Raw genomic sequence first — 25,395 nt, 5'->3', positions numbered from 1 at the left:
GATTTGTATGCCGCCCTTCTCCGGAGACTCGGGGCGGCTAACAGCAATAATAAAACAGCATATAATAATAATCCAATATTAAAAAAAGTTAAAAACCCATTATTATAAAAACCAAACATACATACAGACATACCATGCATAAAATTGTAAAGGCCTAGGGGGAAAGAGTATCTCAATTCCCCCATGCCTGGCGGCAGAGGTGGGTTTTAAGCAGCTTACGAAAGGTAAGGAGGGTGGGGGCAATTCTAATCTCTGGGGGGAGTTGGTTCCAGAGGGCCGGGGCCGCTACAGAGAAGTCTCTTCCCCTGGGTCCCGCCAAGCGGCATTGTTTAGTTGACGGGATCCGGAGAACACCCACTCTGTATGTTTCTGAGTAAGAGAAAGGGAGAGAACGTAATAGAGCTCAGTGACGAGGATCTGATCCTAAGAGATAATTCTATTAGTTGAGAACACTGATAATCATTAGACTTTGCACAATATGTTATTTTATCTTCTGACTTCTCCTTTTTTGCTCCCCTCTCTTCAGACGAGCCCCAGGTTGCAATTTTTGGCGAATTTTGCTAGGTCTTATATCCCTTCTGTTCAGGGCAAGTCCCCCCCCCCCCACAAATCTCAAAATAAAGGAATCCCATACCTATGCAGGAAGCCCGGTCAGGTGCCAATCGGTATCCTCTGGGACATTCACATCGATAGGTGCCCGGTGTATTGATGCATAGAGCCCCCTGGCCGCATCTGCTGAAGCCCTCAGTACATTCATTGACATCTGAGAAGGGGCAACAAGATTAATGGGACAAATCAACATCCAGGCCTAAAACGGGAAAAACTTTGAAACATAGAAGATTGATGGCAGAAAAAGACCTCATGATCCATCTAGTCTGCCCTTATACTATTTTTTGTTTTTTATCTTAGGATGGATCTATGTTTATCCCAGGCATGTTTAAATTCAGTTACTGTGGATTTACCAACCACGTCTGCTGGAAGTTTGTTCCAAGCATCTACTACTCTTTCAGTAAAATAATATCTTCTTACGTTGCTTTTGATCTTTCCCCCAACTAACTTCAGATTGTGCCCCCTTGTTCTTGTGTTCACTTTCCTATTAAAAACACTTCCCTCCTGAACCTTATTTAACCCTTTGACATATTTAAATGTTTCGATCATGTCCCCCCCTTTTCCTTCTGTCCTCCAGACTATACAGATTGAGTCCATTAAGTCTTTCCTGATACGTTTTATGCTTAAGACCTTCCACCATTCTTGTAGCCCGTCTTTGGACCCGTTCAATTTTGTCAATATCTTTTTGTAGGTGAGGTCTCCTGAACTGAACACAGTATTCCAAATGTGGTCCCACCAGCGCTCTATATAGCGGGATCACAATCTCCCTCTTCCTGCTTGTTATACCTCTAGCTATACAGCCAAGCATCCTACTTGCTTTTCCTACCGCCCGACCACACTGCTCACCCATTTTGAGACTCTCAGAAATCACTACCCCTAAATCCTTCTCTTCTGATTTTTTTGCTAACACAGAACTGCCAATACAATACTCAGATTGAGGATTCCTTTTCCCCAAGTAACTTCCATTAATATTTCCAGATGCTACGGCACATTTTATATTATAACCATTGACTCCCTGGCTTCTCATCTAGCTCATTCCAGTCAGGACATTCAAACTTGTTTCAGCTATGAAAACACAATTAGGGGCCAAATGATTCCAGATGTTTGCAAGTGGGAAGTACCAAGGCTTAATGATCTCTGAAATGTGATGAAAACACCAGTTCCTCTTTAACAGATACCAGCAGATGAGTAGAAATGAACTTCCCTTTAATTTACGAGGGTTATCTGGAAAGTAAGGTTACATGGCTCACGGGGAATGTTCGCAGGAGAAGTCGTTATTACTATCGTGTAGCGGGAAGCCAGCAGAAGAGACTTGTGTTTTTCAGATGTTGCTTTTTTATTAAGATTTTTTTATAATAATTAAATAATGAAGTACATGAACATGAAGTACAAGAAGTATTAAGTACATGAACAGTATGGCATCTGGGTATCATTAATTTTGGTACCAAATAATAGTGATGAGATTAACGATTTTTATAGCCTTAATTATAATTAACCATAAATCATTATAATATTTTATTTATTTATTTATTAGATTTGTATGCCGCCCCTCTCCGTAGACTCGGGGCGACTAACAACAATAGTGAAACAACATATAACAAATCTAATATTTAAAATAATTTTAAAAACCCTTATTTAAAAAAACCCAAACATACATGCAAACATACCATGCATAAATTGTATAGGCCTAGGGGGAAGGGAATATCTCAGTTCCCCCATGCCTGACGACAAAGGTGGGTTTTAAGGAGCTTACGAAAGGCGAGGAGGGTGGGGGCAATTCTGATCTCTGGGGGGAGTTGGTTCCAGAGGGTCAGGGCCACCACAGAGAAGGCTCTTCCCCTGGGCCCCACCAAACGGCATTGTTTAGTCGACAGGACCTGGAGAAGGCCAACTCTGTAGGACCTAACTGGTCACTGGGATATCATTGTACATAATACAATCGTCTTTCAACTTTTAACCCTTTCATTTACATACTAATTTTAACATACCATATAGAATTATACATAATAATATTTCCCCCTTTTTAATTTCTACCTCTATTCTATATCTTAATATCACAAATTTTATTCTATTTCTCTCCTTCATCTCCTGTCAATTTTATTATTTCCATTCTTATTAATTTTTCTCCCCCCCTTTGGCTTGTTTTCCACATCATTATAATAATATTATAAATATTACAATTAACATTGTTTTTTAAAAAAAAAGCTTCTCAGATGTTGTTGAATTACAACCTTTCATAATACTGACGTAGATTAATCCATGGCTTAATTTAGCAATTGTGTTCACATAAAATGCTACTCCAGGCTAAAGACGAGACAGCTATACTGTATGTATGCCATGTACTCAGCTTGATTATTTTTAACTGTTTTTCCTTAGCATACTTCGTGACTTTACCAAAAACGGGCCAATTTAGTAATAAAGGGAAGCATCTTCTGCAAATAGTTACTACAGGTAGCTTCTGCTGAGGCCCAAAGCAAATCTGTAAACTCAGAGCGGACTCCTAAGACAAAATGTCAGAGCTTTGAGATAAGACAAGAAGTAAAAGATTTGTCCTACTCACCTACACATTCTTTGCCATCTCCCCAATATCCAACGGTGCACTCACAGAGGTAATCCAGATCAAGCCCCGGCTGGCATCGTGCCATTGTGTCGCAAATGTGAGTGCCATCATAGCATGGGTTCACTATAGTTGGCCTAGAACTGTCTAAAACAGCAAGAAAATGAGTGAGATCTTTTGTATCTGTATTCTGCCTTTCCTGTAAAGAACCTACTTCAGGTAGCCTGTGTGGCGTTTTCACAATTTCTTTGTGCAAAATATTTTTTTTTTTTTAAATGCAAGGAGGAAATATATTTCTGCATTGGTTGCCGATCAATTTCCGGTCACAATTCAAAGTGTTGGTTATGACCTATAAAGCCCTTCATGGCATCGGACCAGAATATCTCCGAGACCGCCTTCTGCTGCACGAATCCCAGCGACCGATTTGGTCCCACAGAGTGGGCCTTCTCCGGGTCCCATCAACTAAACAATGCCAGTTGGCGGGCCCCAGGGGAAGAGCCTTCTCTGTGGTGGCCCCGACTCTCTGGAACTAGCTCCCCCCAGAGATTAGAACTGCCCCTACCCTCCTTGCCTTTCGTAAACTCCTCAAAACCCACCTTTGTCGTCAGGCATGGGGGAATTGAGACATCTCCCCCGGGCCTATACAATTTATGTATGGTATGTTTGTATGTATGTCTGCTTAATAATGGGGTTTTTAAAATATTTTAAATTGTAAATTATTAGATTTGTTATGAATTGTTTTATTGTGTTGTGAGCCGCCCCAAGTCTACGGAGAGGGGCGGCATACAAATCTAATAAATAATAATAATAATAATAATAATAATAATAATAATAATAATAATAATAATTTCTCTGTCACATAGCTTCTGAGCATCCTCTTGCACCAAAGAGGGTATTTTAAACCTAAATTTCCATGGGTGCAGCTTCCTCTATCTAGGAACCGATCACATTTTCTGCACCCAGATGAAAGAGCAATCATTGTGATCATTATCAGAAGCTTAGCCCAGTAGTGAAATCTACAATTAATCAATCAATTAATTAATTAACTTACTTACTTACTATTTACTTACTTATTTATTGTATTTAGAGTGTTCCCCTCGTTTATTGCGGGTGTTACGTTCCAGAATCACCCACGGTAAATGAAAATCTGCGAAGTAGGGCTGCTATATTTAAGTATTTATACACTATTTTAAGGCTTTATAAACCCTCCCCCACACTTTTATACTACAGAAACCTTTCCCATTCCCTTAATAACCTTTCCCACACTGTTCTGTGCATGTATTGTACCTTTACACTCACTGTAAAATGTTTTGAATTCCTAAACCTACACGATGAAACGATGCTCCACGTGAAAAGGCCGAGTGTAGGAGCAGACTCAGAGATGGGGAAGCTGTGCATAGACGAAAATTAAACAATGCGCTACTGTAGTGAGCCAATCAGGCTCTGGGATAGAAAGCAGCACTCTCTGGTTGGTCACTTCTCCATCAATCAACCAATCGTGTGTTGTTTATAATCTCATGTAGGCAAGTTGCGTCTCAGGCGGAAAGAAAACCCGCGAAGTAGTAAAAATCCGCGATATATTTTTTCCATTAATATTTTATAAAATCCCGCAGTCTGCGAAAGGTGAACTGTGAAGTGGCGAGGGAACACTGTATATACCGCTCACTCCAAAATGGACTCAGAGTGGCTAAATGTTTCCCTATTGGTTCTGTGGGCATGGCATATTTTGTGGGTATAGCTTGGAGATCAGCTAGGTGTTGTTGTTCATGTCACCTGCTTCGCTTGTGGGGCAGATGGGCTGGAACCTCTGCACTTCTTTGCAGCATAACAAAGAAGCGTGATTGAGCAGGGCTGAAGCAGCACAGCCTATTGTGCCTTCTCTTGTCCCATTCTCCATCCAGAGGGCCGCGCATCCCCTCCTACCAATCCTATATATAAAACGCCTGCCCGTTTCTGCAAAGGAAGAGCCCTGAGGGCTGATCCAAAGAGGGGAAGGGGGATGCTGTAGAAAAGGCCGCCTTCCACCCATGCCTCTGTGCCTCTTGCTCTGCTTGTTTGATTAGATTAGATTAGATTAGATTTATTGGATTTATATGCTGCCCCTCTCGCAGACTCGGGGCGGCTCAGGAAGCAATGCTGTGGCCCAACCATAAGTCTTGCTGCAATTCTCCCAACAGAGCTTTAAGCTGATTGGCAAGAAGGTCAGAGGGACGTCCCCACTGTAAACACCTGATTGGTCGGATTGTAAAAATATGTTCCAACGTGCCAGAATAGAAGCTTTAGTTTCTAATACCATGGGAAATCTGTCTTCTCCCATGGTCTTAGGCGACCCCTGTGAAACAGTCGTTCGACCCCCAAAGTGGTCCCATCCCCCAGGTTGAGAATCACTGGTTTAATCACACTTGGCCAAATACAGTAATACCTCATGATACGAACTTAATTGGTGCAAGGAGGAGGTTCGTAAGACGAAAGGTTCGTAAGACGAAACATTGTTTTCCCATAGGAAACAATGTAAAGTCAATTAATCCGTGCAACCAAAAAAACCCCCGCAAAAAAAACGGCTTTCGGCGACTGCTGGAAGCTGCGCGGCTGTTTTAAAAGGTGACAGCCGGCCTGGGGGGCTTCCCAGCACCCCCCCCCGAACCCAGGTTTGGGGTTTGGGGGGTGCTGGGAAGCCCCCCAGGCCGGCTGCGACCTTTTAAAACAGCCGTGCCGCTTCCCAGCTGTCTCCGAATGTCAAACGCGGAAGTTCGGCTTTGGCGTTCGGCTTCAGGAGACAGCTGGGAAGCCGTGCGGCTGTTTTAAAAGGTGACAGCCGGGCTGGGGGGCTTCCCAGCAACCTTCCGAACCGAACCCGGGGTTCAGAAAATTTTGCCTCTTCTTACGAACTTTGTTCGAGTTACGAACCGGCGTTCGGGAGGCTTCTGGGAAGCCCCGCCGCCCGGCTGTCACCTTTTAAAAACAGTCGCGCGGCTTCCCAGCAGTCTCCGAATGCCGGTTCGTAACTCGAAAAAAGTTCGTAAGAGGCAAAATTTTTCTGAACCCCGGGTTCGTATCACGAGTTGTTCGTAAGACGAGGGGTTTGTATCTTGAGGTACCACTGTATTGTATTCTGTTCTATTCTGTTCTGTTCTATTTTATTCTATTCTATTCTATCCCATCCCATCCCATCCCAATGATGACTTCAAACACATCTGGAGGGGGTTTAAATGTTTTGATAGCAACCAATAATTATTCCACTCTTTTGCTTAGATTTGTGGAATTTACTCATAGTTTCCAATTGCTTTCAAGTGGACTAGGTTTTCTCTATATGCCGTCTCCAGCTGGACAAACACTCATCCTTCAACTATGGCTGTTTCCCTTTTTTTTACCCTTAAATTTGGATTCTTAATCCTGAAATCTGGAACTCATTTACATACTTAAGAGTGGGAACGGAAGTCAATAAACTGTGCTCCTTGTTGTTAGGGAAGCCCTGGACAGACCCCCTCATCTTGGAAGGAGGCACTCTAAGCTTGCAGCCCACACGCTCTGAAACCTCTTTATCGTTATCAGGCAGGAAGTCTGGCTAACCCTCACTGATTGCTTCAGGAAGCATAGCTTCACAAGCTCAGGGAAGGGTAAAGCGATGAAAAAGTCACCAGAGAAGTCAAAAGGCATCTCAGTTTCCATTCCCCCCGTCCCACACACAAAAATTATCCCCTTAACCCAGTGCATCTCAATTATTTTCTGTATTGCCCCCCCACTCCCAATCTGGACTCCAATGGGATTTTAGTGTTAATATTTATTATTTTACTTATTATAAGCTACAAGTAAACTATTGTCTGGGAAGGCTGCTCTACCCACTTACCGGGGAGTAAGTCACATTGAACTCAGTGGAGCCTTTTTTCGGTTAGGTAGGCATAGGTTACCATGGTTAGGGCCCTCTTTTGACATGGAGCCAGGCCGGCTAAATCAAGCCAATGTTTTGGGGTTGCTGGCCTGGCCCATAAGCGCCATCTCTGCTGGGCACTCACAGCGAATGGTGTGGAAGGAGGCTTTAGCGTGCCATTTGAAGCTTTCACCCAGCTGCAGAGGATGCAGAATACCTCCGGAACTGCCTTCTACCGCATGAATCCCAGCGACTGGTTAGGTCACACAGAGTTGGCCTTCTCCGGGTCCCGTCGACCAAACAATGTCGTTTGGTGGGCCCCAGGGGAAGAGCCTTCTCTGTGGCGGCCCCGGCCCTCTGGAATCAACTCCCCCTGGAGATTAGAACGGCTCCAACCCTCCTTGTCTTTCACAAGTTACTCAAGATCCACCTATATCGCTAGGCATGGGGGAACTAAGACATCTCCCCCAGGCGTATTATATTTCACGTTTGGTGTGTATGTGCTGTATGGTTTTTAATTGTTGGGGTTTATATATATTTTATTATTAGATTTGTCCCATTATTATACTGTTTTTTATATGCTGTTGTGAGCCGCCCCGAGTCTTCGGAGAGGGGCGGCATACAAATCTATTAAATAATAATAAATAATAATAATGCTCCTCCTTATATGTTATTTATTTATTAATTGGACTTATATGTCACCCTTTTCCAAAGACACAGGGCGGCTCACAACAAAATAAAAACAGTACAAAACAATTCTGAAGCCCAATTATAAAAACTAATCTAAAACCCCAAATCATACAACCACATAAAACGCACTCATTCATATCACATTCATACTAACGGCCAGAGCACGATATTAAGCTCACGGCCCCTAGGCCTGCTGGCAGAGATGAGATTTTAACACCTTCTGGAAGGTTAGGAGAGTGGGAGCAGTACGAATCTCCGGGGGGGGGGGGGGGAGTTTGTTCCAGAGAGTCAAAGCAACACAGACATACCATGTATAAACTGTATAGGCCCGGGGGAGATGTCTCAGTTCCCCCATGCCTGATGGCAGAGGTGGGTTTTAAGAAGTTTACGAAAGGCAAGGAGGGTGGGGGCAGTTCTAATCTCCGGGGGGGGGCTGGTTCCAGAGGGTCGGGGCCGCCACAGAGAAGGCTCTTCCCCTGGGGCACGCCAAACAACATTGTTTAGTCGACAGGGCCCGGAGAAGGCCAACTCTGTGGGATCTAACTGGTCGCTGGGATTCATGCGGCAGAAGGCGGTCCCGGAGATATTCTGGTCCGATACCATGAAGGGCTTTATAGGTCATAACCAACACTTTGAATTGTGACCGGAAACTGATTGGCAACCAATGCAGACTGCGGAGTGTTGGTGTAACATGGGCATACCTGGGGAAGCCCATGATTGCTCTCGCAGCTGCATTCTGCACGATCTGAAGTTTCCAAACATTTTTCAAAGGTAGCCCCATGTAGAGAGCATTACTGTAGTCGAACCTCGAGGTGATGAGGGCATGAGTGACTGAGCAGTGAATCCCGGTCTCCGAGACTGCCTTCTGCCGCATGAATATCAGCGACTGGTGAGGTTCCACAGAGTTGGTCTCCTTAGGGTCCCGTCGACCAAACAATGTCGGCTGGCGGGACCCAGGGGAACAGCCTTCTCTCTGGGGGCCCCAGCCCTCTGGAATCAGCTCCCTCCGGAGATTCGCACTGCCCCCACCCTCCTCGCCTTCCGGAAGAGTTTAAAAACTCATCTTTGCCACCAGGCCTGGGGTTCCTTAGATCTTCCCCCCTGACCAATGAATGCTTCAGTTTGATTGTTGAATGAATGATATTAATGATATTTTCATTAGAATTTTAAATACTGTTTTTTAATATATTAATCGGATTGCTATTATTTTTGTTTTTTCTGTATATGCTGTGAGCCGCCCCAAGTCCTCGGAGAGGGGGGGGGCATACAAATCCAATGGAATGAATGAATGAATGAATGAATGAATGAATGAATGATAAAATAAAATAATAAATAAATAAAATAAATAAAATAAATAAATAAAATAAAATAAATAAAATAAATAAATAAATAAAATAAATAAAATAAATAAAATAAATAAAATAAATAAATAAAATAAATAAAATAAAATAAATAAAATAAATAAAATAAATAAAATAAATAAAATAAATAAAATAAATAAAATAAATAAAATAAATAAAATAAATAAAATAAATAAAATAAATAAAATAAATAAAATAAATAAAATAAATAAAATAAATAAAATAAATAAAATAAATAAAATAAATAAAATAAATAAAATAAATAAAATAAATAAAATAAATAAAATAAATAAAATAAATAAAATAAATAAAATAAATAAAATAAATAAAATAAATAAAATAAATAAATATAATAAAATAAATAAAATAAATAAAATAAATAAATGTTCCTTACATTTCAAAGCAAATGCTTCCTTTATCCTGGAAAAATATTCAGTGTAGATACACAAATTCTGCCTAACCATTTATTATATGCACTGGTATGGAGCTAAGGCTTTGTTTTTCAATATTATAATCTCAGACATTGACAGCCAACATTTCCAAGGAATTTCATTTAGTAGAGAGAATGAAGCTGAAATGCAAAACTGATCAAAATCTTTTTCATCTCAATCCAAACTCACCTCCCACGGGTCCAATTTGGTTGGTAATGGCATACCGAAGTACCCTTTCCTCATCATTGTACAAAGCAAAGATCCTGTCCACTGTCAGCTGCTGGGTAGTTCTAAGTAACCTGAGATGGCGAGCATGTGACATACTTGGTAGGTTATATTCTGGTGCAGCTGGTAGGAGAAACTTTGGTTGATGTTTCCAGAAATTAGTGAATATTCTCGATAAGAAGTAGATGTTACAACTGCAAAAGGGTTTTAAAAAAACAATAAGTGTCAGACCTGATTAGAAGAAAGGTTCTCAAACTTCCTTGATTCACAGAGCTCTTCAGGTTGCAAAAGCATGATGCTGCAAATAGACACTGCAAAAGCCAACTTTACAATAGAATAACAGAGTTGGGAGGGACCTCGGAGGTCTTCTAGTCCAACCCCCTGCTTAGGCAGGAAACCGTACAGCACTTCAGACTAGAGGTTATCCAACATCTTAAAAACTTCCAATGTTGGAGCATTCACAACTTCTGGAGGCACGGATTAATTGTTCTAACTGTCAGGAAATTTTCTTAAGTTCTAACTTGTTTTTCTCTTTGTTTAGTTTCTACCCATTGCTTCTTGTTCTGCCTTCAAGTGCTTTGGAGAATAGCTTGACTCCCTCTTCTTTGTGGCAACCCCTGAGATATTGAAACACTGCTATCATATCTCCCCTAGTTCTTCTTCCAGTTTGCCTAATCATCTTCGTTGCTCTTTTCTGCACTCTTTCTAGTCTCAACATTATTTTTTTAACATTGTGGCGACCATAACTGAATGCAGTATTCCAAATTTGGCCTTACCAAGTAACTATAAAATGGTATTGACACTTCATGTGATGGCTCTTGATTCTATCCCTCTGTTCATGCAGCCTAAAACATTGCCAATGGCTATCACAAAAATGTAAAATATCTCATGGTGCCCCTATTTGTTGCCTTGGCTTAAGGTGCCAGTCCAGGCACTGTAATGTTAGAAGATCAAGCTAGTCTTTAAAAATGTGCACTAACTAACAGCAGTGTATTTGTTAGCATGAAAAAAAGAGGGATACTTAAAACTAAACTTACGGAATTAATGCCAATTCTTCTCCTTTAAAAAAAAAGTCATTCATGATATTTATTTACAGAAATGCAATTAAACAAAAAAAATATGAACTGATAACAGTTTACTACATAGCAGCTAATTTGCTTGATGGATGATGGAATTTTCATCCTTTCAAAATGTCCAGTTTAGAAAAGGGGAACTTCATTTACACTGGTATATCCTATTTTTATTATTTTTATAAATAAGATAGTGAATATACCTAGTACTCCTCCCTCCTTCTATTTGGACTTTTCTAAATGTTAACTAGAGCTTTAAATATGTCACCCAACTTTCATGTCATAAGATTGTCTAAATATATATATATATATATATATATCTTAATTGCAAGATTGTGAAAGCAGGTGGACTTTAACAGCATGGCTTGCCTCCAAAGAAATAATTGTTTATACAGCAATAAACTGTACCTGAATCCAAGTAATGGTATATCTCCTTATAAGGTGCTATGTTGACTGTAAAATTCTCAGGAATATAAGCACTTGCCCTTGGATTTCAGTCCTAACACTGAGGTAATTTTCTGCATCCAGACCATTGGCTGTTTGCTGGATGAAAACTCTTTCTTCTCCTGGATAGAATATAGCTTCCAGATTATGAGTAAACTGTGCACCTGGGGAAGAGTGTTAAGGGAGAAAAATAAAAACAATAAGCCTAGCATGAACACACAATTTACTGGCCCTGAAATATAGCACAAACTAAAGCACAAGGCCGGAGCCAGAGGAACAGTGATTCTAGTCTTTATGATAATGACTAGAAGAAAATACAGTGTTCCCTCATTTTTCGCGGGGGATGCGTTCCGAGACTGCCCGTGAAATTTGAATTTCCGCGAAGTAGAGATGCGGAAGTAAATACACTATTTTTGGCTATGACCAGTATCACAAGCTTTCCCTTAACACTTTAAACCCCTAAATTGCAATTTTCCATTCCCTTAGCAACCATTCAGATTATTACTCACCATGTTTATTTATTAAAGTTTATTAAAAAAAATATTTATTAAAGGCAGACGAAAGTTTGGTGATGACATATGACGTCATCGGGTGGGGAAAAACCGTGGTATAGGGAAAAAACCCGCAAAGTATTTTTTAAAATTAATATTTTTGAAAAACCGTGGTATAGACTTTCCACGAAGTTTGAACCCGCAAAAATCGAGGGAACACTTTACTTCACAGTTCATTCCATCTTTTTATAATGAGCTGGCATGCATAAGGAAAGAAAACTAAGCCAATTTGTATCAATGTAGATTTAGGTAGTCCTCAATTTATGACAATTGAGCCCATTGTCGGCCAAACAAAGCTGGCTGCCGGGACCTGGGGAGGGCCTTCTTTGTGGTGGCTCCAGCATTCTGGAACCAGCTTCCCCTGGAGATTCATACTGCCCCCACTCTCCTGGCCTTCCCAAAGGCCCTAAAAAATCGGCTTCACCAACAGGTTTGGGAGAGTCGTTAAGTACCAACCTCTTGCTCCGGCCTAACTGTTGAATGATTGATGGATACATGTTTTTTTTATCATGGGGTTTAAACTTTTGTATCTTTTTAATTGTATTCTTTTGTATTTTTCATTGTCGTTCGCCGCCCTGACTCCGCGAGGAGATGGGTGGCATATAAATGTAATTAATTAATTAATTAAATAATTAATTAATTAAACTTCAGTTGCAAAGCAAAAGAGTTGTTAAATGAGTTTTGCCCTATTTTACCTTTCTTGCCACAGTTATTTATTTATTTATTTATTTATTTATTTATTTATTTATTTATTTATTTATTTATTTATTTATTTATTTATTTATTTATGCATGCATGCATGCATGCATGCATGCATGCATGCATGCCGCCCTTCTTCTTAGACTCAGGGCGGCTTACAACATGTTAGCAATAGCACTTTTTAAGAGAGCCAGCATATTGCCCCCACAATTAGCTCACCCCACATGTCTCATTCAGCCAAAGAATTTCAGCTGATAGAGTCTAGAACAGTGGTTCCCAACTTTTCTTTGGCCATGTTCCACCTAAGCATCTCTAAAATCCTGATTGCACCCCCACCTCCATAACATATAATTCTTACTATACAAAACGTGAACTCCTAACTCACACAGAAGAAGCCTAAAAGGCCATTAATGTGGTTTAAACAAGGTTCCAATTGCCATTAAAAATCAAATGGCCCCCCTGTGTGGTGTGGGCCCCACGCTGGGAACCAGGGGTCTAGAAGAAGATTATTTTCCGCTATGACTCCCATCCCCTGAACTTCTTTCCCTCTCAAGTAGATCTGCTCCCTCCCTTTTGGCTTTCCAAAAGGCCTTGAAGACAGGTCTATGCCAAATTAGCTCAGGACCTTAATGGGGTAGAGCCTGGGTCAATTCAACCTCTTTTTACCTGCACAATGGGAAAGATTATACTACAGAAGAATCGCATCATAACTGTGAGTTATTGTGAGAATTCCTGTAATAAAATGATCTGTGATATCTCCTTGTGCTGAGTTATCTGACTGGGAAAAGTTGATCTTCAACCAGAACAGTAAAAAGAGGTTGAATTGACCCAGGCTCTAGGTGGAGCATCTACAGGCTGGCTGGCTTAGTGAAAGAGTGAAGACAAAGACCCTCAGGAATGTTCTCTCCAATTACCCCTCATCCCGAGTCAGAGCCAATAGGAATACACAAATGTGGTCACATGTAGAACTACATTACCCAGAGTGCAATTTCACTACATTTCCCCTAATGCAATATCTTAAAGAGACATGCCTAAATACAGTCCAACTATCTCTGTCTCTGGGGACAGCACATGGGGGTGCGACATGTTGGAAGTCTGTTTGGATGAGGGGGTCGTGTTCTACTCACCGGTGATGCTGAAGCCATTTTCGTAGCCAGGTTTCTCCAGAGCAAAAAGCCAGCCAAACAGGCCCCCGATGGGTGCCAATGGCATCAGGGATGAGGCAGCTGGCTGAGGCACGTGGCTGATAGCTGTGTACGCCCTTCCATCATTGCCAACAATGTAAGCGTGTAGGTCTACTTCACTAAAACGTACCGGCGTTTGTCCTACCAGGAGATTTCCGCTCACTTTGCCATTTAGACGATGAGCAGCTCCTAGGAAGCAAAAACATCATCAGAAGTTCCCAGAGATGGCCATCATGAAGGATTTTACAATCTCTTTCATGCGTTAATATCTATACCAGTGATGGCAAGTCTTTTTTTCCTCGGGTGCTGAAAGCACACATGCGCCTGCTATCGCACATACCCACACCCATAATTCAATGCCCCCCATGTGCCCCACCCCCGCTGTCCCCTATGCATGCAAGCACAACCCACACCCCTGCTCCCTCACTTCTGGAGGGTCTGGTAGACTCGTTTTCACCCTCCTCAGGCTGCAGAAGCTTCCTTGGAGCCTGGGGTAGGTGAAAATGACTTCTCCTGTGCACGCTCAAGGCGCTCCAGAGGCCTGAAACGGTCCGTTTCCTGACTGTCAGTGGGCCCGGTAGGCCCATTTTTTACCCTTCCCAGCTCTAGAGGCTTTCTTGAAGCCTGGGGAGGGCGAAAATGCCCCCCGATCCCCCAGAGGCCCTCTGGAGGCCAAAAAACCCCTCCCAAAGCCTCTGTGTGAGCCAAAAATTAGCTGGAACTGAGCTAGGGCAACGGCTCATGTGCCAGTAGATATGGCTCCACATGCCACCTGGGGAATTCTGGGAGTTGAAGTCCTCCAGGCTTAAAGTTGCCAAAGTTGGAGACCCCTGCTCTAAAAGACTAGGGACTGTACTGAACCTCTGGAGGACAGGGTGGCAGGGCAGTAGCACTGAAGCATCCACAAATTTGACAAATTTCAATGCCACAAAACTCATGGGATCTGATTTTGGAGGTATTCTGTAAGTTAGGCCACATGAGCAGTATTGGGTTCCTACCAGTATGGGCCACGCTATAGCTCCGGTAGGGAAAATGGAGCTGTGTGCGCAGATCCGCATCTCCGGTGCTCGTGTGCACACGCCCGAGCGAGATTTTGTTTCTGCGCATGCACAGGAAGCAAAATTCTATGAAGAAACACACAAATGAGATTTCAGCGATTTTTTGCTTTTGTGCATGTACAGAAGCAAAAAAATCGCTGAAATCTCATTCTCCGCACATCCCCGCAGAATGCGCCGAGATTGCGGAGCTCCGCATGAAGTACACCGGTAGTGGCCATAATGGAATCTGCCCCTGCACACGAGGTACCTTTGTTCAAAAATTGGTGCCCTATTGTTGTAGTTGGCTCTGGCCCAGCTCCTGCCCCAAGGAATGTGGAGGTAGATGCAGGGGAAACTTCAACATGTCATAGGCCTGTCTTATTGCCGAAAGAGTCAGGTAGTGCAGTTTCCTCAGACGAAGAAGAAGGTGGAAGTGACTTGAAAGAGGGGGGCTTGGCACACAGCCCAGGAAGTTAATCTCCATTATCTTCGGTCAATTGGACCCACGGAGGCGCAGAGTTATGTGTAGAAGAGACCAATTGAGGACATATTACAGGAAATAAGAGAGGCCACCTGTGTTTGGGTGGGGCTCCAGTAATTAGAGCTGCTGATACAAATAGCAGCGTGTGGGCTTGGCCATTGTGGAAGATTATGTGATCGTAGTTCTTCAGGATCATGCCTTGCTGTTTTCCGGACTTTGTTGATTTTTCACGCCTTTGAAACCAAAGCCAATCAAAATGTGTGTGTCTCACTTCGTTGGAAGAAGGAGGGCTGTGACGTTTCTTCACAGGTGCTAGCTAAGTACTTAAGGACTGATTAAGGCAATTGTACAGCCTACAAGGTTGTTTTGGGACGAGTGCTCTTTGCAATACAAAAAGGGTGCTGTTTTCTTTTGAATTTTGTGATAAAGAACATTGTTTTGAATTTTCAAACGTGTGTGTGTCTGAAATTTGTACCTTTGAATTTTCGGGAGGCTCATACCAGAGAGCCCGGCTGAACACCCTATAATGCAGTTTTGCCCCATTAAAAGTTACAGACAGAAGAGTTTTAGTAGTAGGTGGCGGAATTACTCATACTGCAGTTGCACACATCTGCCCAAGGAAATGCAGAGCTGGTGCAGAGACTTCTTAGTGACATCCCCAATACATTTTCAGTGGCATATAGGAATGTAAATGGGCATACCTTCTGGCAAGCAGTGTTTGCCATTCCCATAGTACTTGGACTGACAGTGGCAGCAGAAGCCGGTGCTATAATCGGTGCAGAATGCATTTTGGGAGCACTGGCTATGGTAATCCTCACAGGTTTCCACATTGGCAGTGCTGTACGTGAATACTAAAAAGAAAAATATATGGTTAGAAGGGAACTAAGGCAGTCTTCCTTGATCCGGTGCCACCAGTGGTTTGGAAGGACTCCCAGATTCCCAGCCAGCCTTCTTAGGTTGCACAAGAATGCTCTTCCACATCATCCCGACCTACCACACACCAGTCAATATTTGTCTCACAATGTGGGTGAGCAACATCCTCAGTGGGCACAGTTACATGGGCGAGGCCAACATTTTCTATGTTCCTCCCTCTCCCTCCTTTGGAGAGCTTTCCTTAGATTTTTAAAACACATTTGAAAGTTGTTCTATTTAGTTTATTTTTAAAAAAATAATTTTTATTAAGTTTCTACATATAAAAAGAAAAAGAAAAGAAAAACAATTTAAGCGAACAGAACATACAAAGAAAAAAGAAAGAAAGAAGAATAAAAACATATAAAATATATTCAGTTTCAGTGTTGTTCTATATATGCAGTTATTTGCTTATCATCAATTAATATTTTCTTTCACTACATACATATATTTGTTATATAGAAGACATGATTTGTCAACCATATTGTTGACTATCACTATCAAGCAACCTAATATTGAGTATTTGTATCTAGTGTGTGGAATTGTGTGTTAGTTTTCTTTAGTTCTGTATATTATATTGTATTCATTTTGTATTATATTGTATTCATATTGTATTTCTGAGGAATATATTTATTGATATTTCTGAGGACTATTTATTGATTCTGAGGAATAGAGACTTTTCTTTGATTGAGGAGTTGGTTGTGCTGAGAGGCTTCCGTGACTTTTTGTTTTACCAGAGGTGTCAAACTGATAGGTCACGGGCTGGATGTGTCACACACAGGACACACCCATCCTGGCTCTGCAAAGGCAAAAAAGTCTTGATACATCTCGATACATTACATGACATGATCGAGTTTGATACCCATGTTTTACATTGTATAACTTTTACCTAAGGAGTTTGTCTTATTACAAAATTTTATGTGATCTAGTTTATTTACTCCTTTTATTCTAAATAACCATTCCATATCTATAGTAAAACTATATTATAAATTAAACTATATAGTAATTTCAAACACGGTTTAGATATCAGAAGTTCATGAGACACTAGGACAGTGATGGCGAACCTTTTTTTCCTTGGGTGTCAAAAGAGAGTGCACTATCGCGCATGCACGAGTGCCCATATCTATAATTCAATGCCTGGGGAGGGCAGAAACAGCTTCCCCCACCCTCTAGAGGCCCTCTGGAGGCCGGAAACGGCCTGTTTCCCAACTTCTGGTGGGCCTAGTAGGCTTGTGTTTCACCCTCCCCAGGCTCCAAAGGCTTCCTGGAACCAGGGGAAGATAAAAACATCCTCCCCCATCACCCTGGAGGCTCTCTGGAAGCCAAAAATGCCCTCCCAGAGCCTCTGTGTGAGCCAAAAATCTTCTGGCCAGAACAAACATGCACATTGGAACTGAGCTATGGCAAAGGCTCACGTGCCAGTAGATATGGCCCCACGTGCCACCTGTGGCACCCATGGCATAGATTCGCCATCACTGCACTAGGATATTAGGATGTCTTGTGAACTCACCATCTGGGTTGAAACTAACATCCTCATTTATACCAATGACCCGTCTCCTGGGGCTGAAGGGAGGAGCATGATCTGGGAAGCTTTCAAGGATGACTTCCCCTTCTGGGTAGACAGGAAAGGGCTCCGTGTCTAAAGGGGAGCCTCTCTTATCTTCTCGGGGCAGCAGGGCACCTTCATTCCCAGGGTGTCCCAACAAGGTGGCAGTGACTGCCTCGATTGGGCTCTCGTACACCGTAGACAGAATCTTTTCTTCAGAAGACGGTGCAGATGGCGATTCTTCTACTGGGTATAAAGAGAGAGAATCCAGGCCAGAAGAAGAGGAGGGATATTTAGACGCCGGGTAATACAATGCAGATTCCAGGTCGAAATCCTGTTCGGCCCCAGGCGGTCTTGGCTTGCTGTGATCTAATTCATCGTGGAGATTTGATCCCGTGCTGGCTCCCGTTTCAGGTGCCAGCTTAGTGGGGCTTACGGGCAAGTACTCAAAGTCGTCTTCAGTCCCGTCATAGAAGGGATCTGCATAATCAAGGCTTAAGTCAGGGTATTCAGGCTCCAGGGCACTGTGATAAACGGAGCTGCTCTCTGGGCTTCTCGGAGGAGGAGAAAGCTTCCCGCCCACTGCAGCTGGGACCACATTATCCAATGGGGAGGCTCTGCCAATGTGGAAGGCCCACAGACCAGGAATCCCTGCATTGCTGGTCCTACATGAAGACAGAATAAAAGTTAGGTCCAGACATGGCATGAACTAATATTAAATTTACTAAAATGAATAACGCTAGGTTTCCGCACCCATTAAAAAACCCGAGAGGATTGTTTGGATTACAAAGAATATAATACCGGGGTTCTGTCTAGTTTTTTTTTATTCCCAGAGGTGGAAAAGGAGTGTTTTAAATATAGTCCTCTTCCCAGTAGGTTTAAAAAAATATTATACTTTATGGAGTGGCAATGCACACTGAAATAGAAAAGCAGCATGCGCACACATAACACATACACTTTCATATACAAGAAGCTTTGAGTCATTTGATTTCCAACAGTAGATAAATATATCTAGAACAGTGTTTCCCAACCTTGGCCACTTGAAGGTATTTGGACTTCAACTCCCAGAATCCCACAGCCAGCATGTTTTTTTCTTTCTGTTGTGAGCCACCCAGAATCCTTCGGGAGTTGGGCGGCATATAAATTAAACTAATAAATTAAACTAATAAACTGCACCCTTCCCCCCCCCCAAAGAAAAAGTAACAAGGGTTGGGTGCACAAATATCAAAAGGATCTAAGAGATGAACTATGAAGGAACAAAACCATGGATGATCTGGCCTTCCATCTTATTTTCCCCAGGACTCACCCAAATGTCATTGGGTACTAGAATGGGAAAATCTGGTTTATTTCTCATTAGGGGAGACCGCTAGCAGAAATAAAGCATAGTCTAATACAGCGTTTCCCAACCTTGGCAACTTGAAGATATTTGGACTTCAACTCCCAGAATTCCCCAGCCAGCAAATGCTGGCTGGGGAATTCTGGGAGTTGAAGTCCAGGTATCTTCAGGTTGCCAAGGTTGGGAAACACTGGTCTAATACACAAGGTTTCCAGCTAATAAATCATGGTACAAGAAAAGAGGGAAATAAGCAATGAATAGCAAGACTGGGACAACCTAAAAATCTCTTCATGCCTTGGAAGAAGTTATTTCATATAGTTCAATCTTGGAATAATAATTTTATAATTTTAATTTTTCATTCATTCATTTCAAAATGTATAGATTTTCTACTTCCATAAAAATTTGCTGTGGGGGACAGACTTTTGAAGATTAGAGAGGCCATGAACTTTGTCCAAGAACTTCATTTGATCCCTGTCCTCTTTACTTTCAGAAGGCTGAGGCACAACACTTGAGATTCGGCTTAAATCAAAGGGGGGGTTGATTATTACTTGTAATAATATTTCCAAATGTGCATCTTTACATTTGTTTAGGCATTTCCTTTCGTTTTTGTTGATGACTTTGAATATCCATTTGAGGTAGAAGACAGGGTACATATCAATGAACATGTTGTGGTTAGCTCTGGCCCAGCTCCTGCCCCAAGGACTATGGATGTGGGGGAGACATTCACATGCCGCAGGCCTGTTTTGCCCCCCCTCCCGGTGGAATCTGATGATGAAGGCTCCTCTGACCAAGAAGACATGAGTGACAGGGGGGAGGAGAGTGTGGCAGACAGCTCAGAAGGAGATCAATTATCTAGCTCCTCCTTGGATTCAGAACAAGAGTTAATGATACAGCCACGCATGTGGAGAGCGATGCATAGGCAACAACAACTGAGAGATTATTATCAAAGAAAATGAGGCCACCTGTGGTTGGGTGGGGCTGTGGTGATTAGTGAGGCTGCTATAAATAGCAGCCTGTGGGTTTGGCCATTGTGGAGGATTATCTGATTGTTGTGTTTCGTGACTGCTTTACTGATTTTGACTTTTTGTGTGCTGATTTTCCCCCGCTTTGAAACTAAACCAGAGCAAAGTGTGTTTCACTTTGTGAAAGAAGGACTGTGAATTGCCTCACAGCTGCAAGCTAAGTATCACAGAACTGATAAGGGACTTGTACAAATTACCAGTTTGTTTGGAGACGAGTGCTCTTTGCTATTTATTTATTTATTATTTATTATTTAGATTTGTATGCCGCCCCTCTCCGCAGACTCTATACCAAAAGAGGGCTTAGTTGAAGTGAATTTTCATTATAAAGAACATTGTTTTGAATTTTCAAACGTGTTTGTGTCTGAAATTTGTACCTGTGAATTTTTGGGAGGAGTCTACCAGAGAGCCCGACAGAACAGAACAAGAACAGCTATTAACAATGAAAAGGAACGTAATGGACATTTCTCCATCCACAGACCTGGATCATATTACTAACTACAGTGGTAGAAATATTGGCATGGGAAGCAACCATCTGATCTGGATTAGTCATGCAACTGAGCAACTATATAACGCAGATGCAACTGGATTCCAAATTGTAGAAAAGAATCAACATTAATGTGTCCACTGAAGTTTACTGGAGCATAGGCTAGTTGAAGGCACCAAGAAGCAGAGAAGTAAAATATTTTCCCTGGGAGATGTGGAAAGAGAGAAATCAAAGAAAGTTTTAAAAATCATCAGCCACATAATTATCTAGAGAAAGGAAGGGAAAACTCAAGGGAACATAGGCCACAGTCAGGATGAAAAGTACGGTAACTAGAAATGTGACCGTTGCTGTAGGAAGAAACATAAAGCCAAATATGCCCATGTTACACCAACACTCCGCAGTCTGCATTGGTTGCCGACCAGTTTCCGGTCACAATTCAAAGTGTTGGTTATGACCTATAAAGCCCTTCATGGCACCGGAGCAGATTATCTCAGGGACCGCCTTCTGCTGCACGAATCCCAGCGACCAGTTAGGTCCCACAGAGTGGGTCTTCTCCGGGTCCCGTCAACTAAACAATGCCGCTTGGCGGGACCCAGGGGAAGAGCCTTCTCTGTGGCGGCCCCGGCCCTCTGGAATAATAATAATTAATAATAATTTATTGGATTTGTATGCTGCCCCTCCCCGCAGACTCGGGGCGGCTAACAACAATAATAAACACAACATGTACAATCCAATTATAAAAAACAACTAAAAACCCCTATTATAAAACCAAACATACACACAAACATACCATGCATAACTTGTAATGGCCTAGGGGGAACAACTCCCCCCAGAGATTAGAATTGCTCTCACCCTCCTTGCCTTTCGTAAGCTACTTAAAACCCACCTCTGCCACCAGGCATGGGTGAATTGAGATGCTCTTTCCCCCTAGGCCTTTACAATTTTATGCATGGTATGTCTGTATGTATGTTTGGTTTTTTATATTAATGGGTTTTTAATCATTTTTAGTATTGGATTATTACTGTACACTGTTTTATTATTGCTGTTAGCCGCCCCGAGTCTCCGGAGAGGGGCGGCATACAAATCCAATAAAACTAAACTAAACTAACAATGGCTGTTGGATTTCCTACCCTTACTTGGGTTAAGCAGACAACTAGATATAATTATCTTCTAAAATAAGGGCGGGTGGTATTGAGTAGGCTGGGAGAGACTGACTTTGTATGTATTTGTAGTTGTTCCTTTTGCGCTCATTGTGCCAAAGTTGGACTAACATTTGTATCATAAAATAACTGGTTAAATATTTAGATATGACTTCCTAGCCTATCTAAACAAATAAAATATCCTTTGTAAAAGTTTATTTAGCAACCGCTCATTTGCCATTATTTATGCAGTTGCTTCTCAAGTCAGCCAGATTCCCTCAGAGAGGGAACAGCTGGCTTTTGATAGTGGGAATTATATATGGCAGCTGTTCTTTTACAAGCTTGACTCCTTGCAGTGGTCATGTTTCACTGAAAAATCTAAACTTTCACCTCCCGTTCTCTCATCAAGCACTTTAGTGCTAGCTCAGGCTGCTATGAAGTTTGAACTGCTAGAAAATATGTACTTCTTAGTAAGATATTGCAATAGATTGTTTTGACCTTCCTTGAAAACAACGTTTCCTGTCTTAACACTGTCCAGATATGATGGACTATAAAACCCATCATTCCTAGCCATGATTAGTGATATGGAGATGGGAATGAAGCAGAATCCAACATTTCAAAAGTGCAACTCCAGAAGATTTCTTATTTTTTCTGATAGATCATAGAAACATAGAAGATTGATGGCAGAAAAAGACCTCATGATCCATCTAGTCTGCCCTTATACCATTTCCTGTATTTTATCTTAGGATGGGTAAATGTTTATCCCAGGCATGTTTAAATTCAGTTACTGTGGATTTACCAACTACGTCTGCTGGAAGTTTGTTCCAAACATTTACTACTCTTTCAGTAAAATAATATTTTCTCACGTTGCTTCTGATCTTTCCCCCAACTAACCTCAGATTGTGCCCCCTTGTTCTTGTGTTCACTTTCCTATTAAAAACAGTTCCCTCCTGAACCTTATTTAATCCTTTAACATATTTAAATGTTTCGACCATATCCCCCCTTTCCCTTCTGTCCTTTAGACTATAAGATTGAGTTCATTAAGTCTCTCCTGATATGTTTTATGCTTAAGACCTTCCACCATTTTTGTAGCCTGTCTTTGGACCCGTTCAATCGATCAATAGATAGATGGAAAACCCGATAGATGTTATTAATTTCTCAACCGTGGTAACTTTCAGATTTGAAAATTTCAACTCCCAGAATTCCCAGCCAGCATGCTAACACAACATGCATCTTGATAGTCACCATGGATGGTGAGCAAACCTGTTTGTAAAAGTTGCAAGGGGACATGGAAATGTGCACAAATTTGCTCCTTTCCGTACTATATTTTGCTTCTTCTAGACATAGTAATAACTAGCTCATTTGTCAATGAAAATTCTCTAGATACTGGATCTTTACTCCATGTCAATATTTTTGATTACTTCTAATAATACGTTACCTGTGGATGATACCAAATTATAGAAGATAATGAAAATTTACCAGGAAAATAACAACTCTGTTTTTTCATACTATATTGCTCAAAAAAATAAAGGGAACACTCAAATAACATATTCTAGATCTGAATGAATGAAATATTCTCATTGAATATTTCATTTGCACAACTATTCTATTTGCACAACAGCATGTGAAATTGATTGTCACTCAGTGTTGCTTCCTAAGTGGACAGTTTAATTTCACATAAGTTTGATTTACTTGGAGTTATATTCTGTTGTTTAAGTGTTTCCTTTATTTTTTTGAGCAATGTAGATGAATGGCAAAAAATAGCAAAAGAGATTCACAATATAAAAAACATTAGAAAATGGTGATACATGGTGAATCAGAGATAATCTATGGTGGTTTCCCAACTTTGGTAATTTCCAGACATGCAGACTTTAAAACTCAAAAGTTGAGTCAGCATGGCAACTAATGAGTGTTGCACTACAGTGATCCCTCGATTATCGCGAGGGTTCCATTCCAAGATCCCTCGCGATAATCGATTTTTCGCGATGTAGGGTTGCGGAAGTAAAAACACCATCTGCGCATGCGCCCCCTTTTTTTTCATGGCCGCGTATGCGCAGATGGTGGAGGTGGGGAGCGACGAAAGTGCGGAAGCCGACAGATTGCAGCACCAGCTCGCCCGCCGTTCGCCCGCCCTTCGCCCGGCCACCCGCCGTTTGCTCGCTGCTCGCCCGGCCACCCAGGTTCGGGGGGGTGCTGGGAAGCCCCCCAGGCTGGCTGCGACCTTTTAAAACAGCCGCGCCGCTTCCCAGCTGAGTCCTGAAGCCAAACGCGGAAGTGGTTTTTTTTAATTAATATTTTTTTAAAAATCGCGATATAGCGTTTCGCGAAGATCGAGATCGCGAAACTCGAGGGATCACTGTATAGCATAAAAATGTTAGAATAGGATTGTATTATAATTATATATATCTGGACCTCTAGCATAAAAATGCTCTATTATAATCCAGGATAGGAGGGCACTAAAATTGCCTAGTCTGCATTCCTGGTAATTACAACAGGGAAACAAAAGGGCTCAATAAACATCTCACTGATAAACAAAGTTTACATCACTTATAGGATCAAAGGGGGAGATTTACATTGCCTGAAGCACACACAGGACGAGAGGGTGATTAAGGAAGATTAGTTGAGATAAGGCAGAAGGCTTCAGAGAAATTAGGTTTGATAAACATCTGCTTTGAGGAAGAGTTTCTAGGAAATTGTTTTGTGATATCTGTGGGAATAGGAAGAACTCAAAAATATGTTTGAAGTTATGTATCACTTGACATGTATGTGTAATTATCCCCATTTCCTTATGTTCCCAAATAAAAAGAGGTACATGGCTCTATACCATGTCACTTCACCCAGAGAGAGAATGTGTCCAAGTCTCCTTTCTAGGATTCACGTTCGTGAGTGACCCCACACAGGTGGGTTGCACTTAGTCCCATTGAAGACATTGTTTTCATTAGGAACTTTGACAGCATCCACAAATGAGAACTGTGGAAATCCATACACCATTCCGGAAATTCTCACAGGATCTGGAAGCTGCCACAATTGGGAAACATTTCTAGCAGATTCTGCTAGGGATTTGGAATAGATAACTTCTGTAAAGTGTCCAGTTCCATGATTCCAGGATAAAAAGAACCAGGATACCAAACTACATAAGCTTTAAGTCTGATCTAGTAAAATTTGTTTTATGATCTATAAGTCTATAAATCTTTTCCAAACCAATTTGCTTGCTGAAGAAGATCCCTTCCATAAAAGCAAAGGATTGCATTTGTGCCAAATTTGCCTTTACTTTGGCCCTGAATCAAACACATTCCTGTTTGCCCAGGGATTGTAAATATTAAGCTTAATCTAAATACATCTTGACCAGTTGATTGATTTTGTTTGAGGTTTCATAGTCGTTATGCCTTATTCACCTGTATTTGGTTTGCATAATTTTATAAATGTCCTGGAATTTCTTATGGATGATGAAGACACAGTATATAAATATGTAGAGTAAATAAAAATAGAGGTATGAAACAGAGGATTCTAGGATTCATAACTGATGATTAAACCGTAGCGTAGGTGTTATATGTTGAACATAGTTGGGCTCATGTTTACTCTCCATGAATGAAAAATGTACTGAAACTTTCCACTGGCGATGCAGTGCAAATTGCACAGTGTTTCTTAAGAGAGGTTTACCTTCCAGGGTGGATTCTTCCAGGGTCTTCGGAGAGGGGCGGCATACAAAACTAATAAATTGAATTGAATTGAATTGAATTCTAATTTATCTC

General features: G+C 41.6%; 1 protein-coding gene across 1 annotated transcript in view; it reads right to left on the bottom strand.

Moving 5' to 3' along the window:
- Positions 1-25,395, bottom strand: part of NID2 (nidogen 2) — a 109,560-nt gene that overhangs the window by 43,747 nt on the left and 40,418 nt on the right. The window contains 9 exon segments of the mRNA XM_070749466.1: positions 635-763; positions 3,170-3,313; positions 9,706-9,834; positions 9,837-9,935; positions 11,220-11,288; positions 11,291-11,419; positions 13,633-13,878; positions 15,909-16,058; positions 17,627-18,327. Of these exon segments, the coding sequence (XP_070605567.1) occupies positions 635-763; positions 3,170-3,313; positions 9,706-9,834; positions 9,837-9,935; positions 11,220-11,288; positions 11,291-11,419; positions 13,633-13,878; positions 15,909-16,058; positions 17,627-18,327 (1,796 nt within the window).

This window comes from Erythrolamprus reginae, chromosome 1 (assembly GCF_031021105.1).
Source record: "Erythrolamprus reginae isolate rEryReg1 chromosome 1, rEryReg1.hap1, whole genome shotgun sequence".
NCBI classification, from domain to species: domain Eukaryota; kingdom Metazoa; phylum Chordata; class Lepidosauria; order Squamata; family Dipsadidae; genus Erythrolamprus; species Erythrolamprus reginae.
Note: the sequence above shows the minus strand (reverse complement) of the source record. Positions and strands in the feature narration are given on the sequence as shown.